The sequence below is a fragment of the Schistocerca nitens genome, chromosome 3 (assembly GCF_023898315.1).
Source record: "Schistocerca nitens isolate TAMUIC-IGC-003100 chromosome 3, iqSchNite1.1, whole genome shotgun sequence".
NCBI lineage: Eukaryota > Metazoa > Arthropoda > Insecta > Orthoptera > Acrididae > Schistocerca > Schistocerca nitens.
The window spans coordinates 201,439,668-201,458,083 of record NC_064616.1 but is presented as its reverse complement, the minus strand read 5'-3'; the positions used below and the strand labels follow the sequence as shown (position 1 = coordinate 201,458,083).

The 18,416-nt window shown below is 44.8% G+C and overlaps 1 protein-coding gene across 1 annotated transcript in view; it reads right to left on the bottom strand.

Moving 5' to 3' along the window:
* The window catches only part of LOC126249147 (unconventional myosin-Vb-like), an 88,959-nt gene that overhangs the window by 44,794 nt on the left and 25,749 nt on the right, over positions 1–18,416 (bottom strand). The window contains exon 2 of the mRNA XM_049950801.1: positions 14,998–15,255. Coding sequence (XP_049806758.1) covers positions 14,998–15,255 — 258 coding nt within the window. The remainder of the gene's footprint in view (positions 1–14,997; positions 15,256–18,416) is intronic.

Genomic DNA, 18,416 nt, shown 5'->3' with positions numbered 1-18,416 from the left:
AACACCCAACTGCTTTTAGGGAAAATTGCTTACTACCATAAATTCATTCTGGCTGTGCCCACAATGGACCATCCCCTCCACAAATTTCACCACAAGGACATTTCTTTTCACTGAACATCGGCCTGGCAGCATGCATTAATGCTTCTGAAATGTATACTGCATTCTTCTCCTGGCATCCTGGCCACCAAATGGTCTTGGCTACAGACTCCTCTAAGTATGGCCTGATGGCCATGAGGATGGTTCTTAATGTCTGATAGTTGACATGTCAAAAATGTTAAATTCCACTCAGCAGCACTACTGCCTAGTTGAGGAGGAAGCATTGCTATCATCTATACACTCAAAAAGCTTGATGTATTCTTGTATGGATCTAAGCTCCACCTCATTACTTACTACAAGCCCAGGGCTCTGTTGTTTAGTCCTTCTGCTTTGTACCTTGACAAAGCAGCAGATTGCCTCCAGCGTGGGGCCTTGTTTCTGTCTCACTACAACTATGAAATACATTTCTGGCCTACTGCACAGCATGTCCATGTTAATGTCAATGCACTGTCCCTGATTCTGACCGGGCCATACCAGGAAGAGTGCCTTTGTTTGGATATTCAGGCATAATTTATAGTGGAAGGATATCCTAGTGCAGGCTTCTGGATTGCAGCTGCTGTTGCTGTCAACCTGACTTTGCACCAAGTTGTTCAGCTTGGTTGTCCGGATAGGTCTTTGGGCAGGACTTCTGATTTTTTTTATGTAGCTATTCTGTCCTTTGTCACCACCTTCCAGTGTGTGATGGTGTTTTTCTCTTAGCTACAGATGGGCTGTCACCCAGGGTTGTGATTCCAATGGCTCTACAGTATGGTGTGCTTCAGTTCCTACATCTGAGAAAGTGGAGGGCTCTCTTTTACCAAGTCACTGACCCATCGACACATCATCTGGCCTGGCATTGATGGAGACATTGTGTGTCTTGTCACGGCCTGCTCTCAGTGTCCAACCCATCAGGTGACGAAGCTCTCTTCCAGGCCCAAGTGGCTAGTGACTTCAGCATTGGTGCAGTTCCACCACACTGAGGACCAAGATGTCTAGATGCTACCAACACCATTCTCACTGGCCCTCACTTACGGCACTTTGCAAGAGGTGGCCACTGCACGTCAGGGGCCATGTCACTTCCACCTTTACTCACCAGTTCCGGGCCAGAATCTGTTCCCATATCCACCAACATCCACCAACATCTCCAATGCCCACCACATAGGTCATGGTTGTGTCATCATTTACCCCAATGCTGGCATCAGGGGAGTAACCTTTTGGTAAGGGGGGAGGGGTGCTATAATCCTGTACATCATATATGGATATGATCCATGTTACCAGGTTACCAGTGCACTACATTCATACTCTGCCTGTGGCATCTGTGTGAGATGGCCACCGGAGGCTGCCCATAACTTGGGAACATGGTGCATCTGCTGGAGATCTCCTCCATATAAGGACAGCAACAGCAGGTGCTCATCCTCAGATTATGTTCTACTGTTTATTGTACCATTTGTGTGTGTGTTGTTTACTTGTATGTGGTTAAACAAACTTTGTTCTTTGTGGCCACACTTATTTGTGTCTGGCAGCACAACAGACAGGTAACAACCAATCATCACAAATGTAGACAGAATGATGTGCCATCTACACAATATTATTGATACACATACGAAGATATATAAAATGATGAGACAGAGTCATTGTATGACAACTGTTATATTTAATAAAAAATAATAATTAAATTGATTTTAAGGTTGTAATCTAACATCTGCACAGATGAACCTTAATTTGACATGAGAATGAAAACTGTGTTTTGTTCAAAAATTGTTCAAATGTGTGTGAAATATTATGGGACTTAACTGCTAAGGTCATCAGTCCCTCAGCTTACACACTACTTAACCTAAATTATCCTAAGGACAAACACACACACCCATGCCCGAGGGAGGACTCAAACCTCTGCCGGGACCAGCCGCACAGTCCATGACTGCAGCGCCTTAGACCGCTCGGCTACTCCCGCGCAGCCTGTGTTTTGTCATTTAAAACTAAGCTGGTATTCTATATCATATGTTTATTGATTTAAACTATCCATTTCCCTTTTTTCTTAAAGTCATGTAAAATGTCACAGCGCACATCTTAATGCATTATTTTCTCTTAAGAGATGTTGTGCAAGGTTGAACTCATCTTCCATAGTGTCCATCTTCTCTCATGTTCTGACAACCTAACTACCACAGATCTGCTTGACTGTGTTAGCAGTTGATTTTCTACACAGTGATCTGCTCTTAATATTTCATTGTGTCCTTAACATAAAATAATGATTACATTATGGATATTGTTTGAAAATCAGATTTGGATAATGGAACCAGTAAGAGGTGACACACCAAGGAATTGAAAGCTTGTGACTGGATGCTACCATCCTGTGCAGGTCACAGTAGAAGTAGCTGTTTTTCTGTAAGTGATAAATAGACCTTTAATTGTGATAATGGGAGATCCTTCTAAGGAACATTTGCCAGACCACAATTAAAAAGTGCTGCTGCCAGTAGTGATGCTATCTTGTCTGGTAAAATTAATACAGTTATCAAGTTCAAGAGGAAACTTGTGTCCAGTGATGTTATCTCTAAGAAAGTAAAAAAATAAAAATTCCTGAATAATTCTAAATTTGACAATCTGCATGAAGATCCAACTGCAGCTTCTAACAACCAAGAGGAACAAAACACTACAAAATCATGTGAAAATTTCGGGTCAGAAACCAACAGCTGAACACTTGTAAATATGAATCCAATGGCTCCTAGATGTTTTGGTTTACCTATGTTACATACAAATGACATCCAGTACAGCCAGTAGTGCCCTGTTTCTCTGCTTCTTCTTGATTACTAGGGAAGAAACTAGATTACACCACAAGAAGAAAACAAAACTTAAACTAATATTTGGCATCAGAAATTCCACAGCTCTTGTAGCTAAAATTCAAACAATATTGGTTTTAACTACACTGCCCGACAAAAAGTCACTTAACAGCCATAATCAGATATCAATTTACTTTCATATACATATGCATGATTGTCATGTATGTTTTCTTTTTTTTTTTTTTGGGTTTAAGGGCGCTCAACTGCTGAGGTCATTAGCGCCCAGTCACTGTTGTGAGAGCACATGGACTCTGGTAAAACTCAAGGGGATGGGGTGGACACCAGAAGGACCTGACAAAGATGCAGATAAAATAAGTAAAAAGGTTAAATGTCCTTGGACAAGCCAGTTAAAGTTATAAAACGCAGAATATGAGCAGCTGCTCGAGCGTCATCAGCTAAAACATCCGGTAAAGTAGATGGCAGGGACAGGACAACACGAAATTGACTAAAACGGGGACACAACAATAAAACATGGCGCACTGTTAATGCCTGACCACAAGGGCACTGCGGGGCTGGGTCACCGGAGAGCAGGTAGCGGTGGCTAAACCGGCAATGCCCAATCCGCAACCTGGTCAGAAGGACCTCCTCGCACCGAGATGGTCGGGAGGATGTTGTCCAAGCAGTTGGGAGCGGTTTTACTGCCCGGAGCTTTTTTCCTTGGAGGGATGACCAAGCATCCCACCACAACGACACAAGCCTCTTACATACATCCCCACGAACGTCAGATGACGGGACACAATGGGAGGCTGGCCAAGGCAGGAGGACTGCAGCCTTGGCTGCAGCATCCGCAGCTTCATTCCCAGGCACTCCTACATGTCCGGGAACCCACAGAAAGCTGACAGAACCACCATTATCAGCGAAAGAATGGAGGGACTGCTGTATCCGTTGAATCAAGGGATGGACCGGATAGGGAGCTCCAAGGCTCTGAAGAGCACTGAGTGAGTCAGAGCAGAGTACATACGATGAATGGCGGTGGCAGCGGGCATACTGAACGGCCTGATGGAGAGCAAAAAGCTCGGCCGTAAAGCTGGAACATTGGTCGAGGAGCCGGTATTTAAAGGTGATGGCCCCGACGACAAAGGCACAGCCGACACCATCGTCAGTTTTGGAGCCATCGGTGTAAATAAAGGTGTGACCGGCAAGTCGAGCACGAAGTTCGACAAACCGTGAGCAATACACTGCAGCCGGAGTACCCTCCTTCGGGAGTGAGCTGAGGTCGAGGTAAATATGAACCGGAGCCTGGAGCCAAGGTGGTGTCGGGCTCTCACCCTCTCTGTAGGTGGTAGGGAGGGCTAAATCCAATTGTCGAAGCAGGCGACGGAAGCGGACTCCGGGGGGCAGCAGGGCAGACACATACAACCCGTACTGACGGTCGAGACAATCGGCGAAGAAGGACTTGTAAGAGGGGTGGTCGGGCATAGACAACAGCCGGCAGGCATATCGACACAGCAGTACGTCGCGCCGGTAGGTCAATGGTAACTCGGCAGCTTCAGCATAAAGACTCTCGACAGGACTAGTGTAGAAGGCTCCGGTCGCAAGACGTATCCCCCGATGGTGGATGGAGTTGAGCCGGCATAAGAGGGATGGCCGAGTGGACGAGTAGACGAAGCTCCCATAATCCAGCTTCGATCGGACTATGGACCGATAAAAGCGAAGCAGGACAGTGCGATCCGCTCCCCAAGATGAACCGCTAAGAACTCTGAGGACATTAAGGGAACGTGTACAACGGGCCGCCAAATAAGAGACATGTGGAGACCAACACAGTTTCCTGTCCAACGTGAGCCCTAGAAACTTAGTTGTGTCCACGAATGGGAGAACAACGGGACCGACATGTAAGGATGGCGGAACGAACGCTTTATATCGCCAAAAGTTGATACAAACCGTCTTCTCTTCAGAGAACCGGAAGCCATTTGCCACGCTCCATGAGTAGAGGCTGTCTAGACAACGCTGAAGGCAGCGCTCCAGGAGGCATGTTCTCTGGGCACTGCAGTAGATTGCGAAGTCATCGACAAAGATAGAGCCTGAGACATTAGGTGGAATGCAATCCATAATTGGATTGATCGCGATGGCAAAAAGGGCTACGCTCAAGACGGAGCCCAGAGGCACTCCGTTCTCCTGGAGGAAGACGTCGGACAATACGGAACCCACACGTACCCTAAACTTTCGATCCGTTAAAAAGGAATCAATAAAAAGGGGCAGGCGACCGCGTAGGCCCCACCTGTGCATAGTGCGGAGGATACCTCCTCTCCAACAGGTATCATAAGCCTTCTCCAAGTCGAAGAACACGGCTACCGTTTGGCGCCTTCGCAAAAAGTTGTTCATGATGAATGTCGACAAGGTCACAAGGTGGTCAACAGCGGAGCGGCGGCGACGAAAGCCGCATTGGACATAAGTAAGTAGCCGTCGAGATTCAAGAATCCAGACTAATCAAGCATTAACCATGTGCTCCATCACCTTACAGACACAGCTTGTAAGAGAAATGGGGCGGTAACTAGAAGGAAGGTGTCTATCCTTCCCGGGTTTGGGTATAGGAGCAACAACAGCGTCACGCCAACGCATGGGGACTTGACCTTCGGTCCAGACGCGATTGTAGGTACGAAGAAGGAAGCTTTTGCCCGCCGGAGAAAGGTGTGCCAGCATCTGAACGTGAATGGCATCTGGCCCCGGAGCAGAGGACCGGGACAGTGCAAGTGCACGTTCGAGTTCCCGCATAGTAAAGGGGGCATTATAAGTTTCCAGATTCAGCGAGTGGAAGGAAGGTCGCCGAGCCTCTTCTGCCTCTTTCCTGGGAAGGAAGGCAGGATGGTAATGGGTGGAGCTTGAAACCTCCGCGAAAAAGCGGCCAAAGGCGTTGGAAACAGCCACAGGATCAACAAGGACCTCATTACCTGAGGTCAGGCCAGGTACCGAGGAGTGGGCCTTAATGCCCGACAGCCGGCGCAGGCTACCCCAAACGACGGAAGAGGGAGTAAAACTGTTAAAGGAGCTGGTGAAAGAGGCCCAACAAGCTTTTTTGCTGTCTTTGATGACTCTACGGCATTGCGCTCGGAGTCATTTGTATTCAATACAATTCGCCAATGTAGGATGGCGGCGAAAGGTGCGTAAAGCACGTCATCGAGCACGGATAGCGTCCCTACAAGCCTCGTTCCACCAGGGGACGGAAACGCGACGTGAAGAAGAAGTAGTACGAGGAATGGAACGTTCGGCAGCATTGATGATAACAGCCGTGAGGTATTCGACCTGACTGTCACAACTGGGAAAATCGTGGTGCGGAAAGGTCGCCAGGGAGGAGTAAAGTCCCCAGTCAGCTTTCAGTATGTTCCAGCTCGAAGGACGTAGGGATGGGGTGTGGTGCAGGAGACGAACGACACAGGGGAAGTGGTCGCTCGAATAGGTGTCAGAAAGGACATACCACTCGAACCGACGGGCAAGAGTGGTAGAACAGATCGAGAGGTCCAAGTGGGAGTAGGTATGAGTAGAGTCCGAGAGGAAAGTCGGGGCGCCAGTATTGAGGCAGACAAGATTGAGATGGTTGAAGACATCCGCCAAGAGTGAGCCTCTTTGACAGGATGCAGGAGAGCCCCAAAGGGGATGATGGGCATTGAAGTCGCCAAACAATAAAAACGGCGGGGGAAGCTGAACGATCAGGTGCATCATGTCAGCCCGACTAACAGCAGATGACGGTGGAGTGTAGATGGTACAAACTGAAAAAGTAAAAGCAGAAAGCGTAATGCGGACAGCTATTGCTTGGAGTGGGGTGGTCAATGGGATGGAATGGTAATAGACATCGTCCCAAACGAGCAACATGACCCCACCATGAGCTGGGACACCGTCCACAGGGGTGAGGTCATACCGCTCCGAGGTATAGTGGGTAAAGGCAATACGGTCAGTCGGGCGCAACTTGGTTTCCTGGAGACCAAGGACGAGCGGACAGTGCAGGCGGAGGAGCAGTTGTAATTCCTCCCGATTAGATCGAATACCTCTTATGTTCCAATGAAACAACGCCATCGCTAGTCAAAAAGTTGGTGGAACGAGACGGGGGAAGAGCTGGTCACCTCGACGGCCGCGGAGGGCCAGGTTGCGAGGGAACAACGCTACAACCGACGGGAGGCGGATCCGGTTCCATCAACTCGTCGCCAGCTGCAGCCGCTGTCCCTGGTTGTGTAGGAGGGGCAGCATCGTTTGCCGACAAAAGGCCAGCTGAGCGCCTGGCAGCAGAGCGTCCCGGCGAAACTGAGGACGGGCGGGAGCAGCGACTCACGGATGGAGCGTCAGACGAAACGTGCCGGGGTGGAGAAGGGGATAGAAACTTCTTCTTGGAGGCCTTCTTGGAAGGCCGAGGAGGCACAGGGATGGTGGGCTGGACCCGAAGAAGGTCCTCACGCGCGGGGTCCGTTTTGGAACGCCGGACCTCGGAAGCTGGGGTCCGGAACGTTTCCCCGATGGACGCCTGAGAAGAGGATCGCTTCTCAGGTGGCGTGGGGGCAGGAGAAGGAGGAAGGGTGGCCCCTGGGGCAGAGGGGGTGGGGGCCACGGGGGAGGAGGATTTGGAAGGGAGGGATTTGGGAGGCGGAGGCAGAGCCCCCTGATGGGCGGAGGAGGCGGAGGGGGGACAGGATAGGGGTGAGGATACCGCGGAAGTAGTGGACACAACTGAGGCAAATGAAGTGGTCAATGGCACGGGATGGAGGCGGTCATACTTCTTCCTGGCCTCAGAATAAGAGAGCCGATCCAAAGTTTTGATTTCTTGTATCTTCTTCTCCTTCTGATATGCGGGGCAGTCTGAGGATCTAGGCGAGTGGACGCCAGGACAATTAATGCACCGAAGTGGTGGGGTGCATGTATGTTCCTCACGAAGAGGACGTCCACAATCGCCACAAAGGGGCTCAGCCTCACACCGTGACGACATGTGCCCAAAGCGCAAACACCTAAAACAGCGCATAGGAGGCGGGACGTAAGGTTGCACGTCACACCGGTAGCACATCACCTTTACCTTCTCCGGGAGAACGTCCCCCTCGAAGGCGAGGATAAAGGCCCCGGTGTCGATGCGACGGTCTTTGGGGCCACGCTGGACCCTCCGGACGAAATGCACGCCTCTGCGCTCCAGGTTGGCCCTGAGCTCCTCATCAGATTGTAGCAGGAGGTCATGATGAAAAATAACCCCCTGCGTTCTATTTAGTGCCAGATGCGGGACAATGGATACTGGGATGTCCCCTAGGCGGTCACACGCCTGGAGTGCCGCCGACTGTGTGGCGGAGGTGGTCTTGATAAGAACAGACCCTGAACGCATCTTGCTGAGAGCCTCGATTTCCCCGAAGATGTCCTCAATGTGCTGAACAAAGAACATGGGCTTGGAGGTGGCGAATGTCCCCCCATCGGTTCGAGAACAGACCAAATAGCAGGGGAAGTACTTCGCCCCAAGCCAGCGGGCCTGTCCCTCCTCCCATGGAGTGGCCAAGTGGGAAAGGGCAGGAGAACCAGAACTAGAACTAGAAACGGTACCTTTTCTTTTGAAAGACTCAGCCGCAGAGCGACCTGATACGTGTTGACGTTTCATCTGCGAAACGTCCGCCCCGATACCACCCACTCCGACCAGGGGCTCTCCCCACGGGCGCCACCCAGCCGCAGCAAGGGCCACCTGGCAGGATGACCATTGCCGGGAGTCCTGATGCCCCAAGGAGACGGGCATCTACTCCTTGGCCGACGTGGGGAGGGTGCAGCTCAGGTATCGGCAGTACGAACCCTGTGTTGTCAGGGGGCTACAACCTAGAGGGTACATGACGACCCCACCACAACGGGCTGGCTACCGTGCTGGATTTCTGGTGCCATGGAAAGTCCATCATGATCGCTGGTGCAGATGGAGATGCACAATGGGCGTAACTTGGACAACCCATCAGGCGTTTAGGCCCAATTTTAGGAATAGTGGGTATGGTTACAACGCCGGTGCAATGCTGAGTGCCAAGGTCTTAGTGCACTTAGGACCAGTGGTACACCACGTAAGGTGTCCTTCCCCAAAAGGCTCGTACTTCTGTAGAATTTTGAAAAATGGAGGTCAAACCCCAAGGGGGACCATCACATGGAAGGCCGAAACGGTTGAAACTCCTTTTAGTCGCCTCTTACGACAGGCAGGAATACCTCGGGTCTATTCTTACCCCGGACCTGCAGGGGGGGTCAAGTATGTAATGATTAGAGTTGCAGGTAGTCCATTACTGTTGTTCGAGTTAAGTGTTGTTACCAAGCCTGGTAGGATATATAAGGAGCATGGACAGTGTAAGATGTTGAGTGATCACTGTGAAGAACATGGAGGTGCCACATACTCTTTTTTTTAGATAGTGTTATTAGCACCTGACAGAGTTTGAAAGGGGCCTCATTGTGGGTCTTCAATTGGCTGGCTCATCAGATTGTGCAATATCCAGATTTGATGGCATTTGTATGTGACAATGGCTATGTTTGACTGTATGGAAGTGTAAGGTCACATATACTTATTGTGAATGTTTTGGTGAACTGCACCTGACCACCACATAGAGGGACTCATTTTTGCACTAACCACACTGTAATCCCTCCTCACTTACACCTGCCTTCCCAAAACAAATAATGAACCACTGCTACATTCTGCGTCATTCCACACCATTGGTCAGAAACCAGCAGCAGTTTGACCAGAGAATTACTATCCAATGAGGTGGTCATTAAAACCACAATACAGACTTCTTTTTGGAGTGATGCTATGTCCAGGGAGAATAAACTGCTAATTAATGTTGTCACATTGTCTTTGTTGATGAACTGAAGTTTTGTACTACCCTGGATGACCATCATTGGTCAGTACAATGCCGGTCTGGGAGAGGTCCCATTCTTTCGTGGTTTTGTAGAGGCACAAGGTGTTACTCCTGGCATTATGGAGTGTAAAGCCATTGGGTGTAACTTCAGGTAACGGCTGGTACTGACTCAGAAAACTCTGAAAGACAATGGTACATCTCAGGCATTTTGTGTGTTACCTCTCATGCAAGAAGATTAAGGTACCATTTTTCAACAGGATAGTGGTCATTCACACATGATGTGTATCTATGAACTGACTGCACGATGTTGAAGTCCGCCGGTGGCCAACAAAATCCCCAGAACTGCCCTTGATGGAATGTGTGTGAAACCAGCTCAGATCTCAACTGACATCCCACGCTGGCCTGCAGTATATTAAGGACTAGTTACAACAATTGTGGGCCAACTTGCCTCAGGAGAGGACACAAAGTCCTTATGATGCTTTTTCCAACCAAATAAGTGCATACATCCATTTCAGAGGGGTGCAACATCATACTGGTAAGTGGACTCATACTATTAAGTTCTTTGTAAATTTGATTCAGTTTTGTAACCACTGCTGTAGCATCACATAACTTCTCAACCTGTGAAGTTTACTTTTTCCCCTTCTTGGAGCTTCACTTTTTTGTCATGTAGGATAGTTTTGTTCAACATCACTCACTTGTATACGAATACTCCCACTGATGGGTGTAAAAACAAATCGAGATACCTTTTATACAAACCTAAGCTGAATTTCATAGTGCTACACATCAACAATTACCACTGAAAAATGTGTAAAACAGAATTATTTTCTGTTTGAGAAAACTTACTACAGACCATCTAATGACATAACTATGGATTTCTTTTATTAGTCCTACACTACATAATTTTTCACAGTCAAATTGAACAAGCACTCTTCCTGTGAAAGTAACAAGAGCTGAAAAATTAAATACTGGATCAGATATGTGGGCGATGTGAAGTGTTTATGGAATAGTATCACTAGACAAATGCATTCCTACAAGATTTAAAGTCACAATACAAGGTGTACAACTATGCTTCCACCGTTTGCCGATAGGTGGCGACAATGGTAAGTAGCGGTTGAAAGAAACAGATTGCAGACATCAGGCAGTTAGCTTGGACCACAGTCAACATAGCCTCATTCAAACATTAGTCGATTTTTGTCTGCATCATGAAGTTGTACTTGATTGAAAATGTCAGTTTACGAGCCCAATTCTCATCATTTGTGCAAGGTGTTACTGTTTTGTTTCAATATGAAGAAAACAGCGGCTGAGTCTCATTGAATGCTCTCAAGTATGTATGGTAAGGATGCTATTAGTGAAATAATGTGTCTTGAGTGGTTTCAATGCTTCGAGAACGGTGATTTTAGTGTCATAGACTGGCATAATTGTAGAAGAGAGAACGTTTTTGAAGAATTGGAGACATTGCTGAGTAAAGACTCGCTTCAAAGTCAAGAAGAATTGGCACAATTAGTGGGAGTGACACATCAAGCAATTTCAAAACTTCTCAAGGCTATGGGCATGATTCAGAAAGAACAAACTTGGGTCCCGTGTGAGCTGAAACCAAGAGACATTTAACGGCGTTTGTGTGTTTGTGATCAGTTGCTTCAAAGGCAAAAACAGAAGGGATTTCTGCATCACATTGTGATCAGGGACAAAAAATGGGCTCATTACAATAATCCTAAATGCAAAAAATCATGGGGATATCCTGGCCATGCATCCACGTCAACGGCCAAACCGAATATTCACGGCTCCACGATCATGTCTTTCATTTGGTGGGACCACCTTGGCGTCGTGTAGCATGAGGTGTTAAAACCAAGTGAAACAATCACAGGTGCTTGTTATCAAATGCAATTAATGCATTTGAGCAGAGCATTGGAAGACAAATGGCCCTAATACAGTGAGATGCACAATAAAGTGATTTTGCAGCACGACAACGCTTGACCCCACATTGTAGAAGAGGTCAAAACATTTGTGGAAACTTTAAAATGGGCAGTTCTACCCCACCTGCTGTATTCTCCAGACATTTCTCCCTCTGACTGTCACCTGTTTAGATCAATGGCATGTGGCCTGGCTGACCAACACTTACAATCTCATGAAGAAGTCACAAATTGGATCGATTCATGGATCGTTTCAAAATATGAACAATTTTTTTGATGCGGGATTTGTACACTGCCTGAAAGATGGGAGAAAGTGGTGGCCAGCAATGGAAAATACTTTGAATGAAACAAGTGTAACCATTTGTTTCATTAAAGCCTCAAATGTTGGGGAAAAAACGGCGGAAGCAAAGTTGTAAACTTTCTACAATAAAATACAATTCACTATGGAGATGGAAGGTTTTTCTGTAAATTATTTCAATACAGATCTACTGCTCCATACAATAAAACATCAGTCATGAAGTTAGTTTAATCTAAGTGTATCTGTCATGTTTTTAGAGTAGAAGGTATCCTATGCAATATTATCACATATGACATCAAGGAATTATACAGGGTGGTCCATTGATAGTGACTGGGCCAAATATCTCACGAAATAAACATCAAACGAAAAAACTACAAAGAAGAAACTCGTCTAGCTTGAAGGGGGAAACCAGATGGCGCTACGGTTGGCACACTAGATGGCACTGCCATAGGTCAAACAAATATCAACTGCGTTTTTTAAAATAGGAACCCGCATTTTTTATTACATAGTTGTGTAGTACGTAAAGTAATATGAATGTTGTAGTTGTACCACTTTTTTCGCTTTGTGATAGATAGCGCTGTAATGTAACATTCCGCCAGTGTGGATGGTATTTGCTTTGTGATACATTACCCACGTTAAAATGGACCGTTTACCAATTGTGGAAAAGTCGATATCATGTTGATGTATGGCTATTGTGATAAAAATGCCCAAAGGGTGTGTGCTATGTATGCTGCTTGGTATCTTGGACGACATCATCCAAGGGTCCGGACAGTTCACCGGATAGCTACGTTACTTAAGGAAAGAGGAAGTTTTCAGCCACATGTGAAACATCAGCCATGACCTGCAACAAATGATAATGTCCAAGTAGGTGTTTCAGCTGCTGTCACAGCTAATCCACACATCAGTAGCAGACAAATTGTGCGAGAATCAGGAATCTCAAAAATGTCTGTGTTGAGAATGCTGCCACTGGGCACAAGAGAAATTACTGGACGATGACAGATTTTTTGCACGCGTTCTATTTAGTGATGAACCGTCATTCACCAACAGCTATAATGTAAACCGGCATAACATGCACTATTGGGCAATGGAAAATCCACGTTGGCTGTGACAAGTGGAAAATCAGTGACCTTGGTGGGTTAATGTATGGTGCGGCATTATGGGAGGAAGAATAATTGGCCCCCATTTTATTGATGGCAATCTAAATGGTGCAATGTATGCTGATTTCCTACGTAATGTTGTGCCGATGTTACTACAAGATATTTCACTGCATGACAGAATGGTGGTGTACTTCCAACATGATTGAAGTCCGGCACATAGCTCAGGTGCAGTTGAAGCGGTATTGAATAGCATGTTTCATGACAGGTGGATTGGTTGTCGAAGCACCATACCACGGCCCGCACATTCGCCGGATCTGATCTCCCTGGATTTCTTTCTGTGGGGAAAGTTGAAGGATATTTTCTATCGTGATCCACTGACAACGTCTGACAACATGCGTCAGCGCATTGTCAATGCATGTGCGAACATTACGGAAGACGAACTACTCGCTCTCAAGAGGAAAGTCGTTACACGTATTGCCAAATGCATTGAGGTTGACGGACATCATTTTGAGCAATTATTGCAGTAATGTGGTTTTTACAGGTAATCATGCTGTAACAGCATGCATTCTCAGAAATGATAAGTTCACAAAGGTACATGTATCACATTAGAACAACCGAAATACAATGTTCAAATGTACCTACATTCTGTATTTTAATTTAAAAAACCTACCTGTTAGCAACTGTTTGTTTAAAATTGTGAGGCATATATTTGAGACTATTACAGCACCATCTATCACAAAGCGAAAAAAGTGGTTCAACTAAAACATTTATATTTCTTTATGTACTACACGAATATGTAATAAAAATGGGGGTTCCTATTTTTAAAAAATGCAGTTGATATCCATTTGACCTATGGCAGCGCCATCTAGCGGGCCAACCATAGCACCATCTATTTCCCCCTTCAAGCTAGACAAGTTTCGTTCTTTGTAGTTTTTACGTTTGACACTTATTTCGTGAGATATTTGGCCCAGTCATGATCAATTGACCACCCTGTATACAATTCAAAGTGAAGTGGTCGAAGCATACCACAGATGCTTAGTGTAGATATTGGTATTATTATTGTAAAGCATTTTATCTACATTCAGCATTTGCAGATGAAATGTACATGCCTTCCACAAGAGTTGCCACATTTGTCTTCAATCCTAGAAGACTGATGTATCACTCTACATGATGGCTGTAATAACACCAATACAAAAGGAATTATTCAATAGAAATTGCTTATAGTACATTTTTATTGTAACAGAGTTGCACAGTTAGATGTGACAGGTCAACAGATTTCCCTCTGATATGTTATTTGTGGGGCTACATTATGCAGTTCCAGATGACAGTCTATTCCTTATGTTATCTGCAAGTTACTTTGGAGTCATCTGCTACACTTAGTGACAAGTCACTGTTGAGCAACAGGAAAAGAGGATGTCCCAGGGCAAAACACTGTATAATACCCCAAGTAAGTGACCTAATCAGACCAAATTTAATTTTTAGTTGCATAACAGTCTAAAAAAAAAAAAAAAAACATTATTTTTCCCCACAACATAATAAGATTTAAGGAACTGCATGGACTTCCCTAAATCCATATTGTTGTCAATTCGACAATACGAAAGTGATTCCATAAGCCAAATCCTATGAATACCTCACGTTTCCTTAATCATGTATGTTTTCTTTGCAGGGAGGAAGAAAAAAATAGACTATTGATAACACTGCGTGTACCTGTAGTCCCATGTCACGACACCACTGTTCAAGATGTGATAGATTATATCTTATCTGCATTCCTTTACTCCAGTGACACAAATCCTTTCGGAGCATTAGGTTGTTCAGTGAAATGGCACAGATGAAGTAGAACATCTGGAAAATTAAAAACACACAACTTAACTTAAAATGGTAACATTGTCATGGGTATTTTCTTTTATTTCTGGTTTGCAATCTACTAGAGACTTCAGTATTTATAAAATACAGCAGTTTCCTTCTAGTCTAGGATCATGTATCTTACTGTTAGAAAATTTGTAATCTCACCTGCCGAAACATCTGGACAGTAAGTTCTGGGTCAACACCATGGTTCCCCATAATTTTATAGATATAATTTAGTTCCTGCAAGAGTGCATCCAATGACTTCTGTACACCCAAAAATGGCTCAGAATCTCTTGATGACAACACAGCTCTTCCTCTCTTTCCACTAGCTATCTGGCTTGTCAAGCCACTTATTTCTTCACGTTCAAGAATAGCTGGCACCACCAGCGGCTGTATCTTTTCTTGTATGTGCCCAGCAAGACTCTGAATAATGGCATGTGAATGTTAGACGTTATTTTAGGGACAGTTAAATATACCTGGCAGATGAATTCATAAAGCTGCTACTTTCATAGATAAAATAAGACCAAAACAATCTGTTAAGGAAAACTCAAAATAAGATTAAAAATGTTCTTACTTCAATCTTTTAATGCAGATATTCAATCCACTATATAGCCAACAGAACAAACCCCCACTTTATGTCCTCCATGCAATGATTTAAGAAATAAATAAATAATTAATTAATTAACAAATAAGCATATAATTGAGTCTGTAACGTTTCTCAGCACTTACATAAGTAAACCAAAGAGAATACAAAGACTACAAACTATGTCTTTGCTGTACTTTAGTGCATTCAAAACTGAAGCAATTTTCAAAATCCACCAAAATATGAACAGACCTAATTGACATTGTTTCTTCACCTCTGTGGACCTCTGTTGCATCTCATACTGTGGTGTGCATATAATCTCAGGGAGTATTACATGCTACATCATTTGGACAGTAACCCCAGAGTGACTCTGCACTTTATCATGAAGCCATATAGTTGTCACACACTATGTTGTTGTTGTGGTCTTCAGTCCTGAGACTGGTTTGATGCAGCTCTCCATGCTACTCTATCCTGTGCAAGCTTCTTCGTCTCCCAGTACTTACTGCAACCTACATCCTTCTGAATCTGCTTAATGTATTCATCTCTCGGTCTCCCTCTACGATTTTTACCCTCCACGCTGCCCTCCAATGCTAAATTTGTGATCCTTTGATGCCTCAGAACATGTCCTACCAACCGGTCCCTTCTTGTCAAGTTGTGCCAAAAAATCCTCTTCTCCCAAATTCTATTCAATACCTCCTCATTAGTTATGTGATCTACCCATCTAATCTTCAGCATTCTTCTGTAGCATCACATTTCAAAAGCTTATATTCCGTTCTTGTCCAAACTATTTATCGCCCATGTTTCACTTCCATACATGGCTACATTCCATACAAATACTTTCAGAAACAACTTCCTAACACTTAAATCTATACTCGATGTTAACAAATTTCCCTTCTTCAGAAATACTTTCCTTGCCATTGCCAGTCGACATTTTATATCCTCTCTACTTTGACCATCATCAGTTATTTTGCTCCCCACATAGCAAAACTCCTTTACTACCTTAAGTGTCTCATCTCCTAATCTAATACCCTCAGCATCACCCGATTTAATTTGACTACATTCCATTATCCTCGTTTTGCTTTTGTTGATGTTCATCTTATATCCTCCTTTTAAGACACTGTCCATTCCGTTCAACTGCTCTTCCAAGTCCTTTGCTGTCTCTGACAGAATTACAATGTCATCGGCGAACCTCAAAGTTCTTATTTCTTCTCCGAATTTTTCTTTTGTTTCCTTTACTGCTTGCTCAATATAAAGATTGAATAACATCGGGGATAGGCTACAACCCTGTCTCACTCCCTTCCCAACCACTGCTTCCCTTTCATGCCCTCGACTGTTATAACTGCCATCTGCTTTCTGTACAAATTGTAAATAGCCTTTCGCTCCCTATATTTTACCCCTGCCACCTTCAGAATTTGAAAGAGAGTATTCCAGTTGACATTGTCAAAAGCTTTCTCTAAGTCTACAAATGCTAGAAATGTAGGTTTGCCTTTCCTTAATCTATTTCTAAGATAAGTCGTAGGGTCAGTATTGCCTCACGTGTTCCAATATTTCTACAGAATCCAAACTGATCTTCCCCAAGGTTGGTTTCTACTAGTTTTTCCATTCATCTGTAAAGAATTCGCGTTAGTATTTTGCAGCTGTGGCTTATTAAACTGATGGTTCGGTAATTTTCACATCTGTCAACACCTGCTTTCTTTGGGATTGATTGTTCGGTAATTTTCACATCTGTCTACACCTGCTTTCTTTGGGATTGGAATTATTATATTCTTCTTGAAGTCTGAGGCTATTTCGCCTGTCTCCTACATCTTGCTCACCAGATGGTAGAGTTTTGTCAGGACTGGTTCTCCCAAGGCCGTCAGTAGTTCTAAAGGAATGTTGTCTACTCCCGGGGCCTTGTTTCGACTCAGGTCTTTCAGTGCTCTGTCAAACTCTTCACGCAGTATCTTATCTCCCATTTCGTCTTCATCTACATTCTCTTCCATTTCCAGAATATTGTCCTCAAGTACATCGCCCTTGTATTGACCCTCTATATACTCCTTCCACCTTTCTGCTTTCCCTTCTTTGCTTAGAACTGGGTTTCCATCTGAGCTCTTGATATTCACACAAGTGGTTCTCTTTTCTCCAAAGATCTCTTTAATTTTCATGTAGGCAGTATCTATCTTACCCCCTAGTGAGATAAACCTCTACATCCTTACATTTGTCCTCTATCCATCCCGGCTTAGCCATTTTGCACTTCCTATCGATCTCATTTTTGAGACGTTTGTATTCCTTTTTGCCTGCTTCATTTACTGCATTTTTATATTTTCTCCTTTCATCAATTAAATTCAATATTTCTTCTGTTACCCAAGGATTTTTACTATCCCTTGTCTTTTTACCTATTTGATCCTCTGCTGCCTTCACTACTTCATCCCTCAGAGCTACAGAAATGAACGAGTCAAAAGTTATAAGTGAAAACCATTCTGGTACCACTGAAAGACTGCAAGATATCATTAATTTGTATCAAAGTGTAGAATACAACAGTTTTCTTTCAAGAAGAGAGATTGGGACCACTTAAATGACATCTTCCACAAATGCTAACTTTCATTATGCCCAGAAATTAGGATTGTTCTGCCCAAAATCCTCGCCACACCTCTCCAACAGGGGCATTTCACAACCTGAGACCCTTGGATTTGTATTCTGACAATTACTGACTAAGCTATAATGACACAAGAATTTTAACACTTAACAGTCTGCCATCCAGCGACACCACAGTGGTGTCATGCACGAAATAGTGGTCAACGGCCAGCAACACCACAGTGGTGTCGTATGCATGGTATTGCTCAGTGGCCGGCGACACCACAGTGGCATCGTGAGCTTAGTATCACACAGTGGCCAGCGACAACATTTTGGTATCTTTTGCATTCTGTTGGTGTTTTGTTTAGGTAACAATAAGTTACACATGTCAACAAGTTTTTTGTTTTTATAAGTACTTGTGACCTTTCATCATGGCAGACAAAAGAGA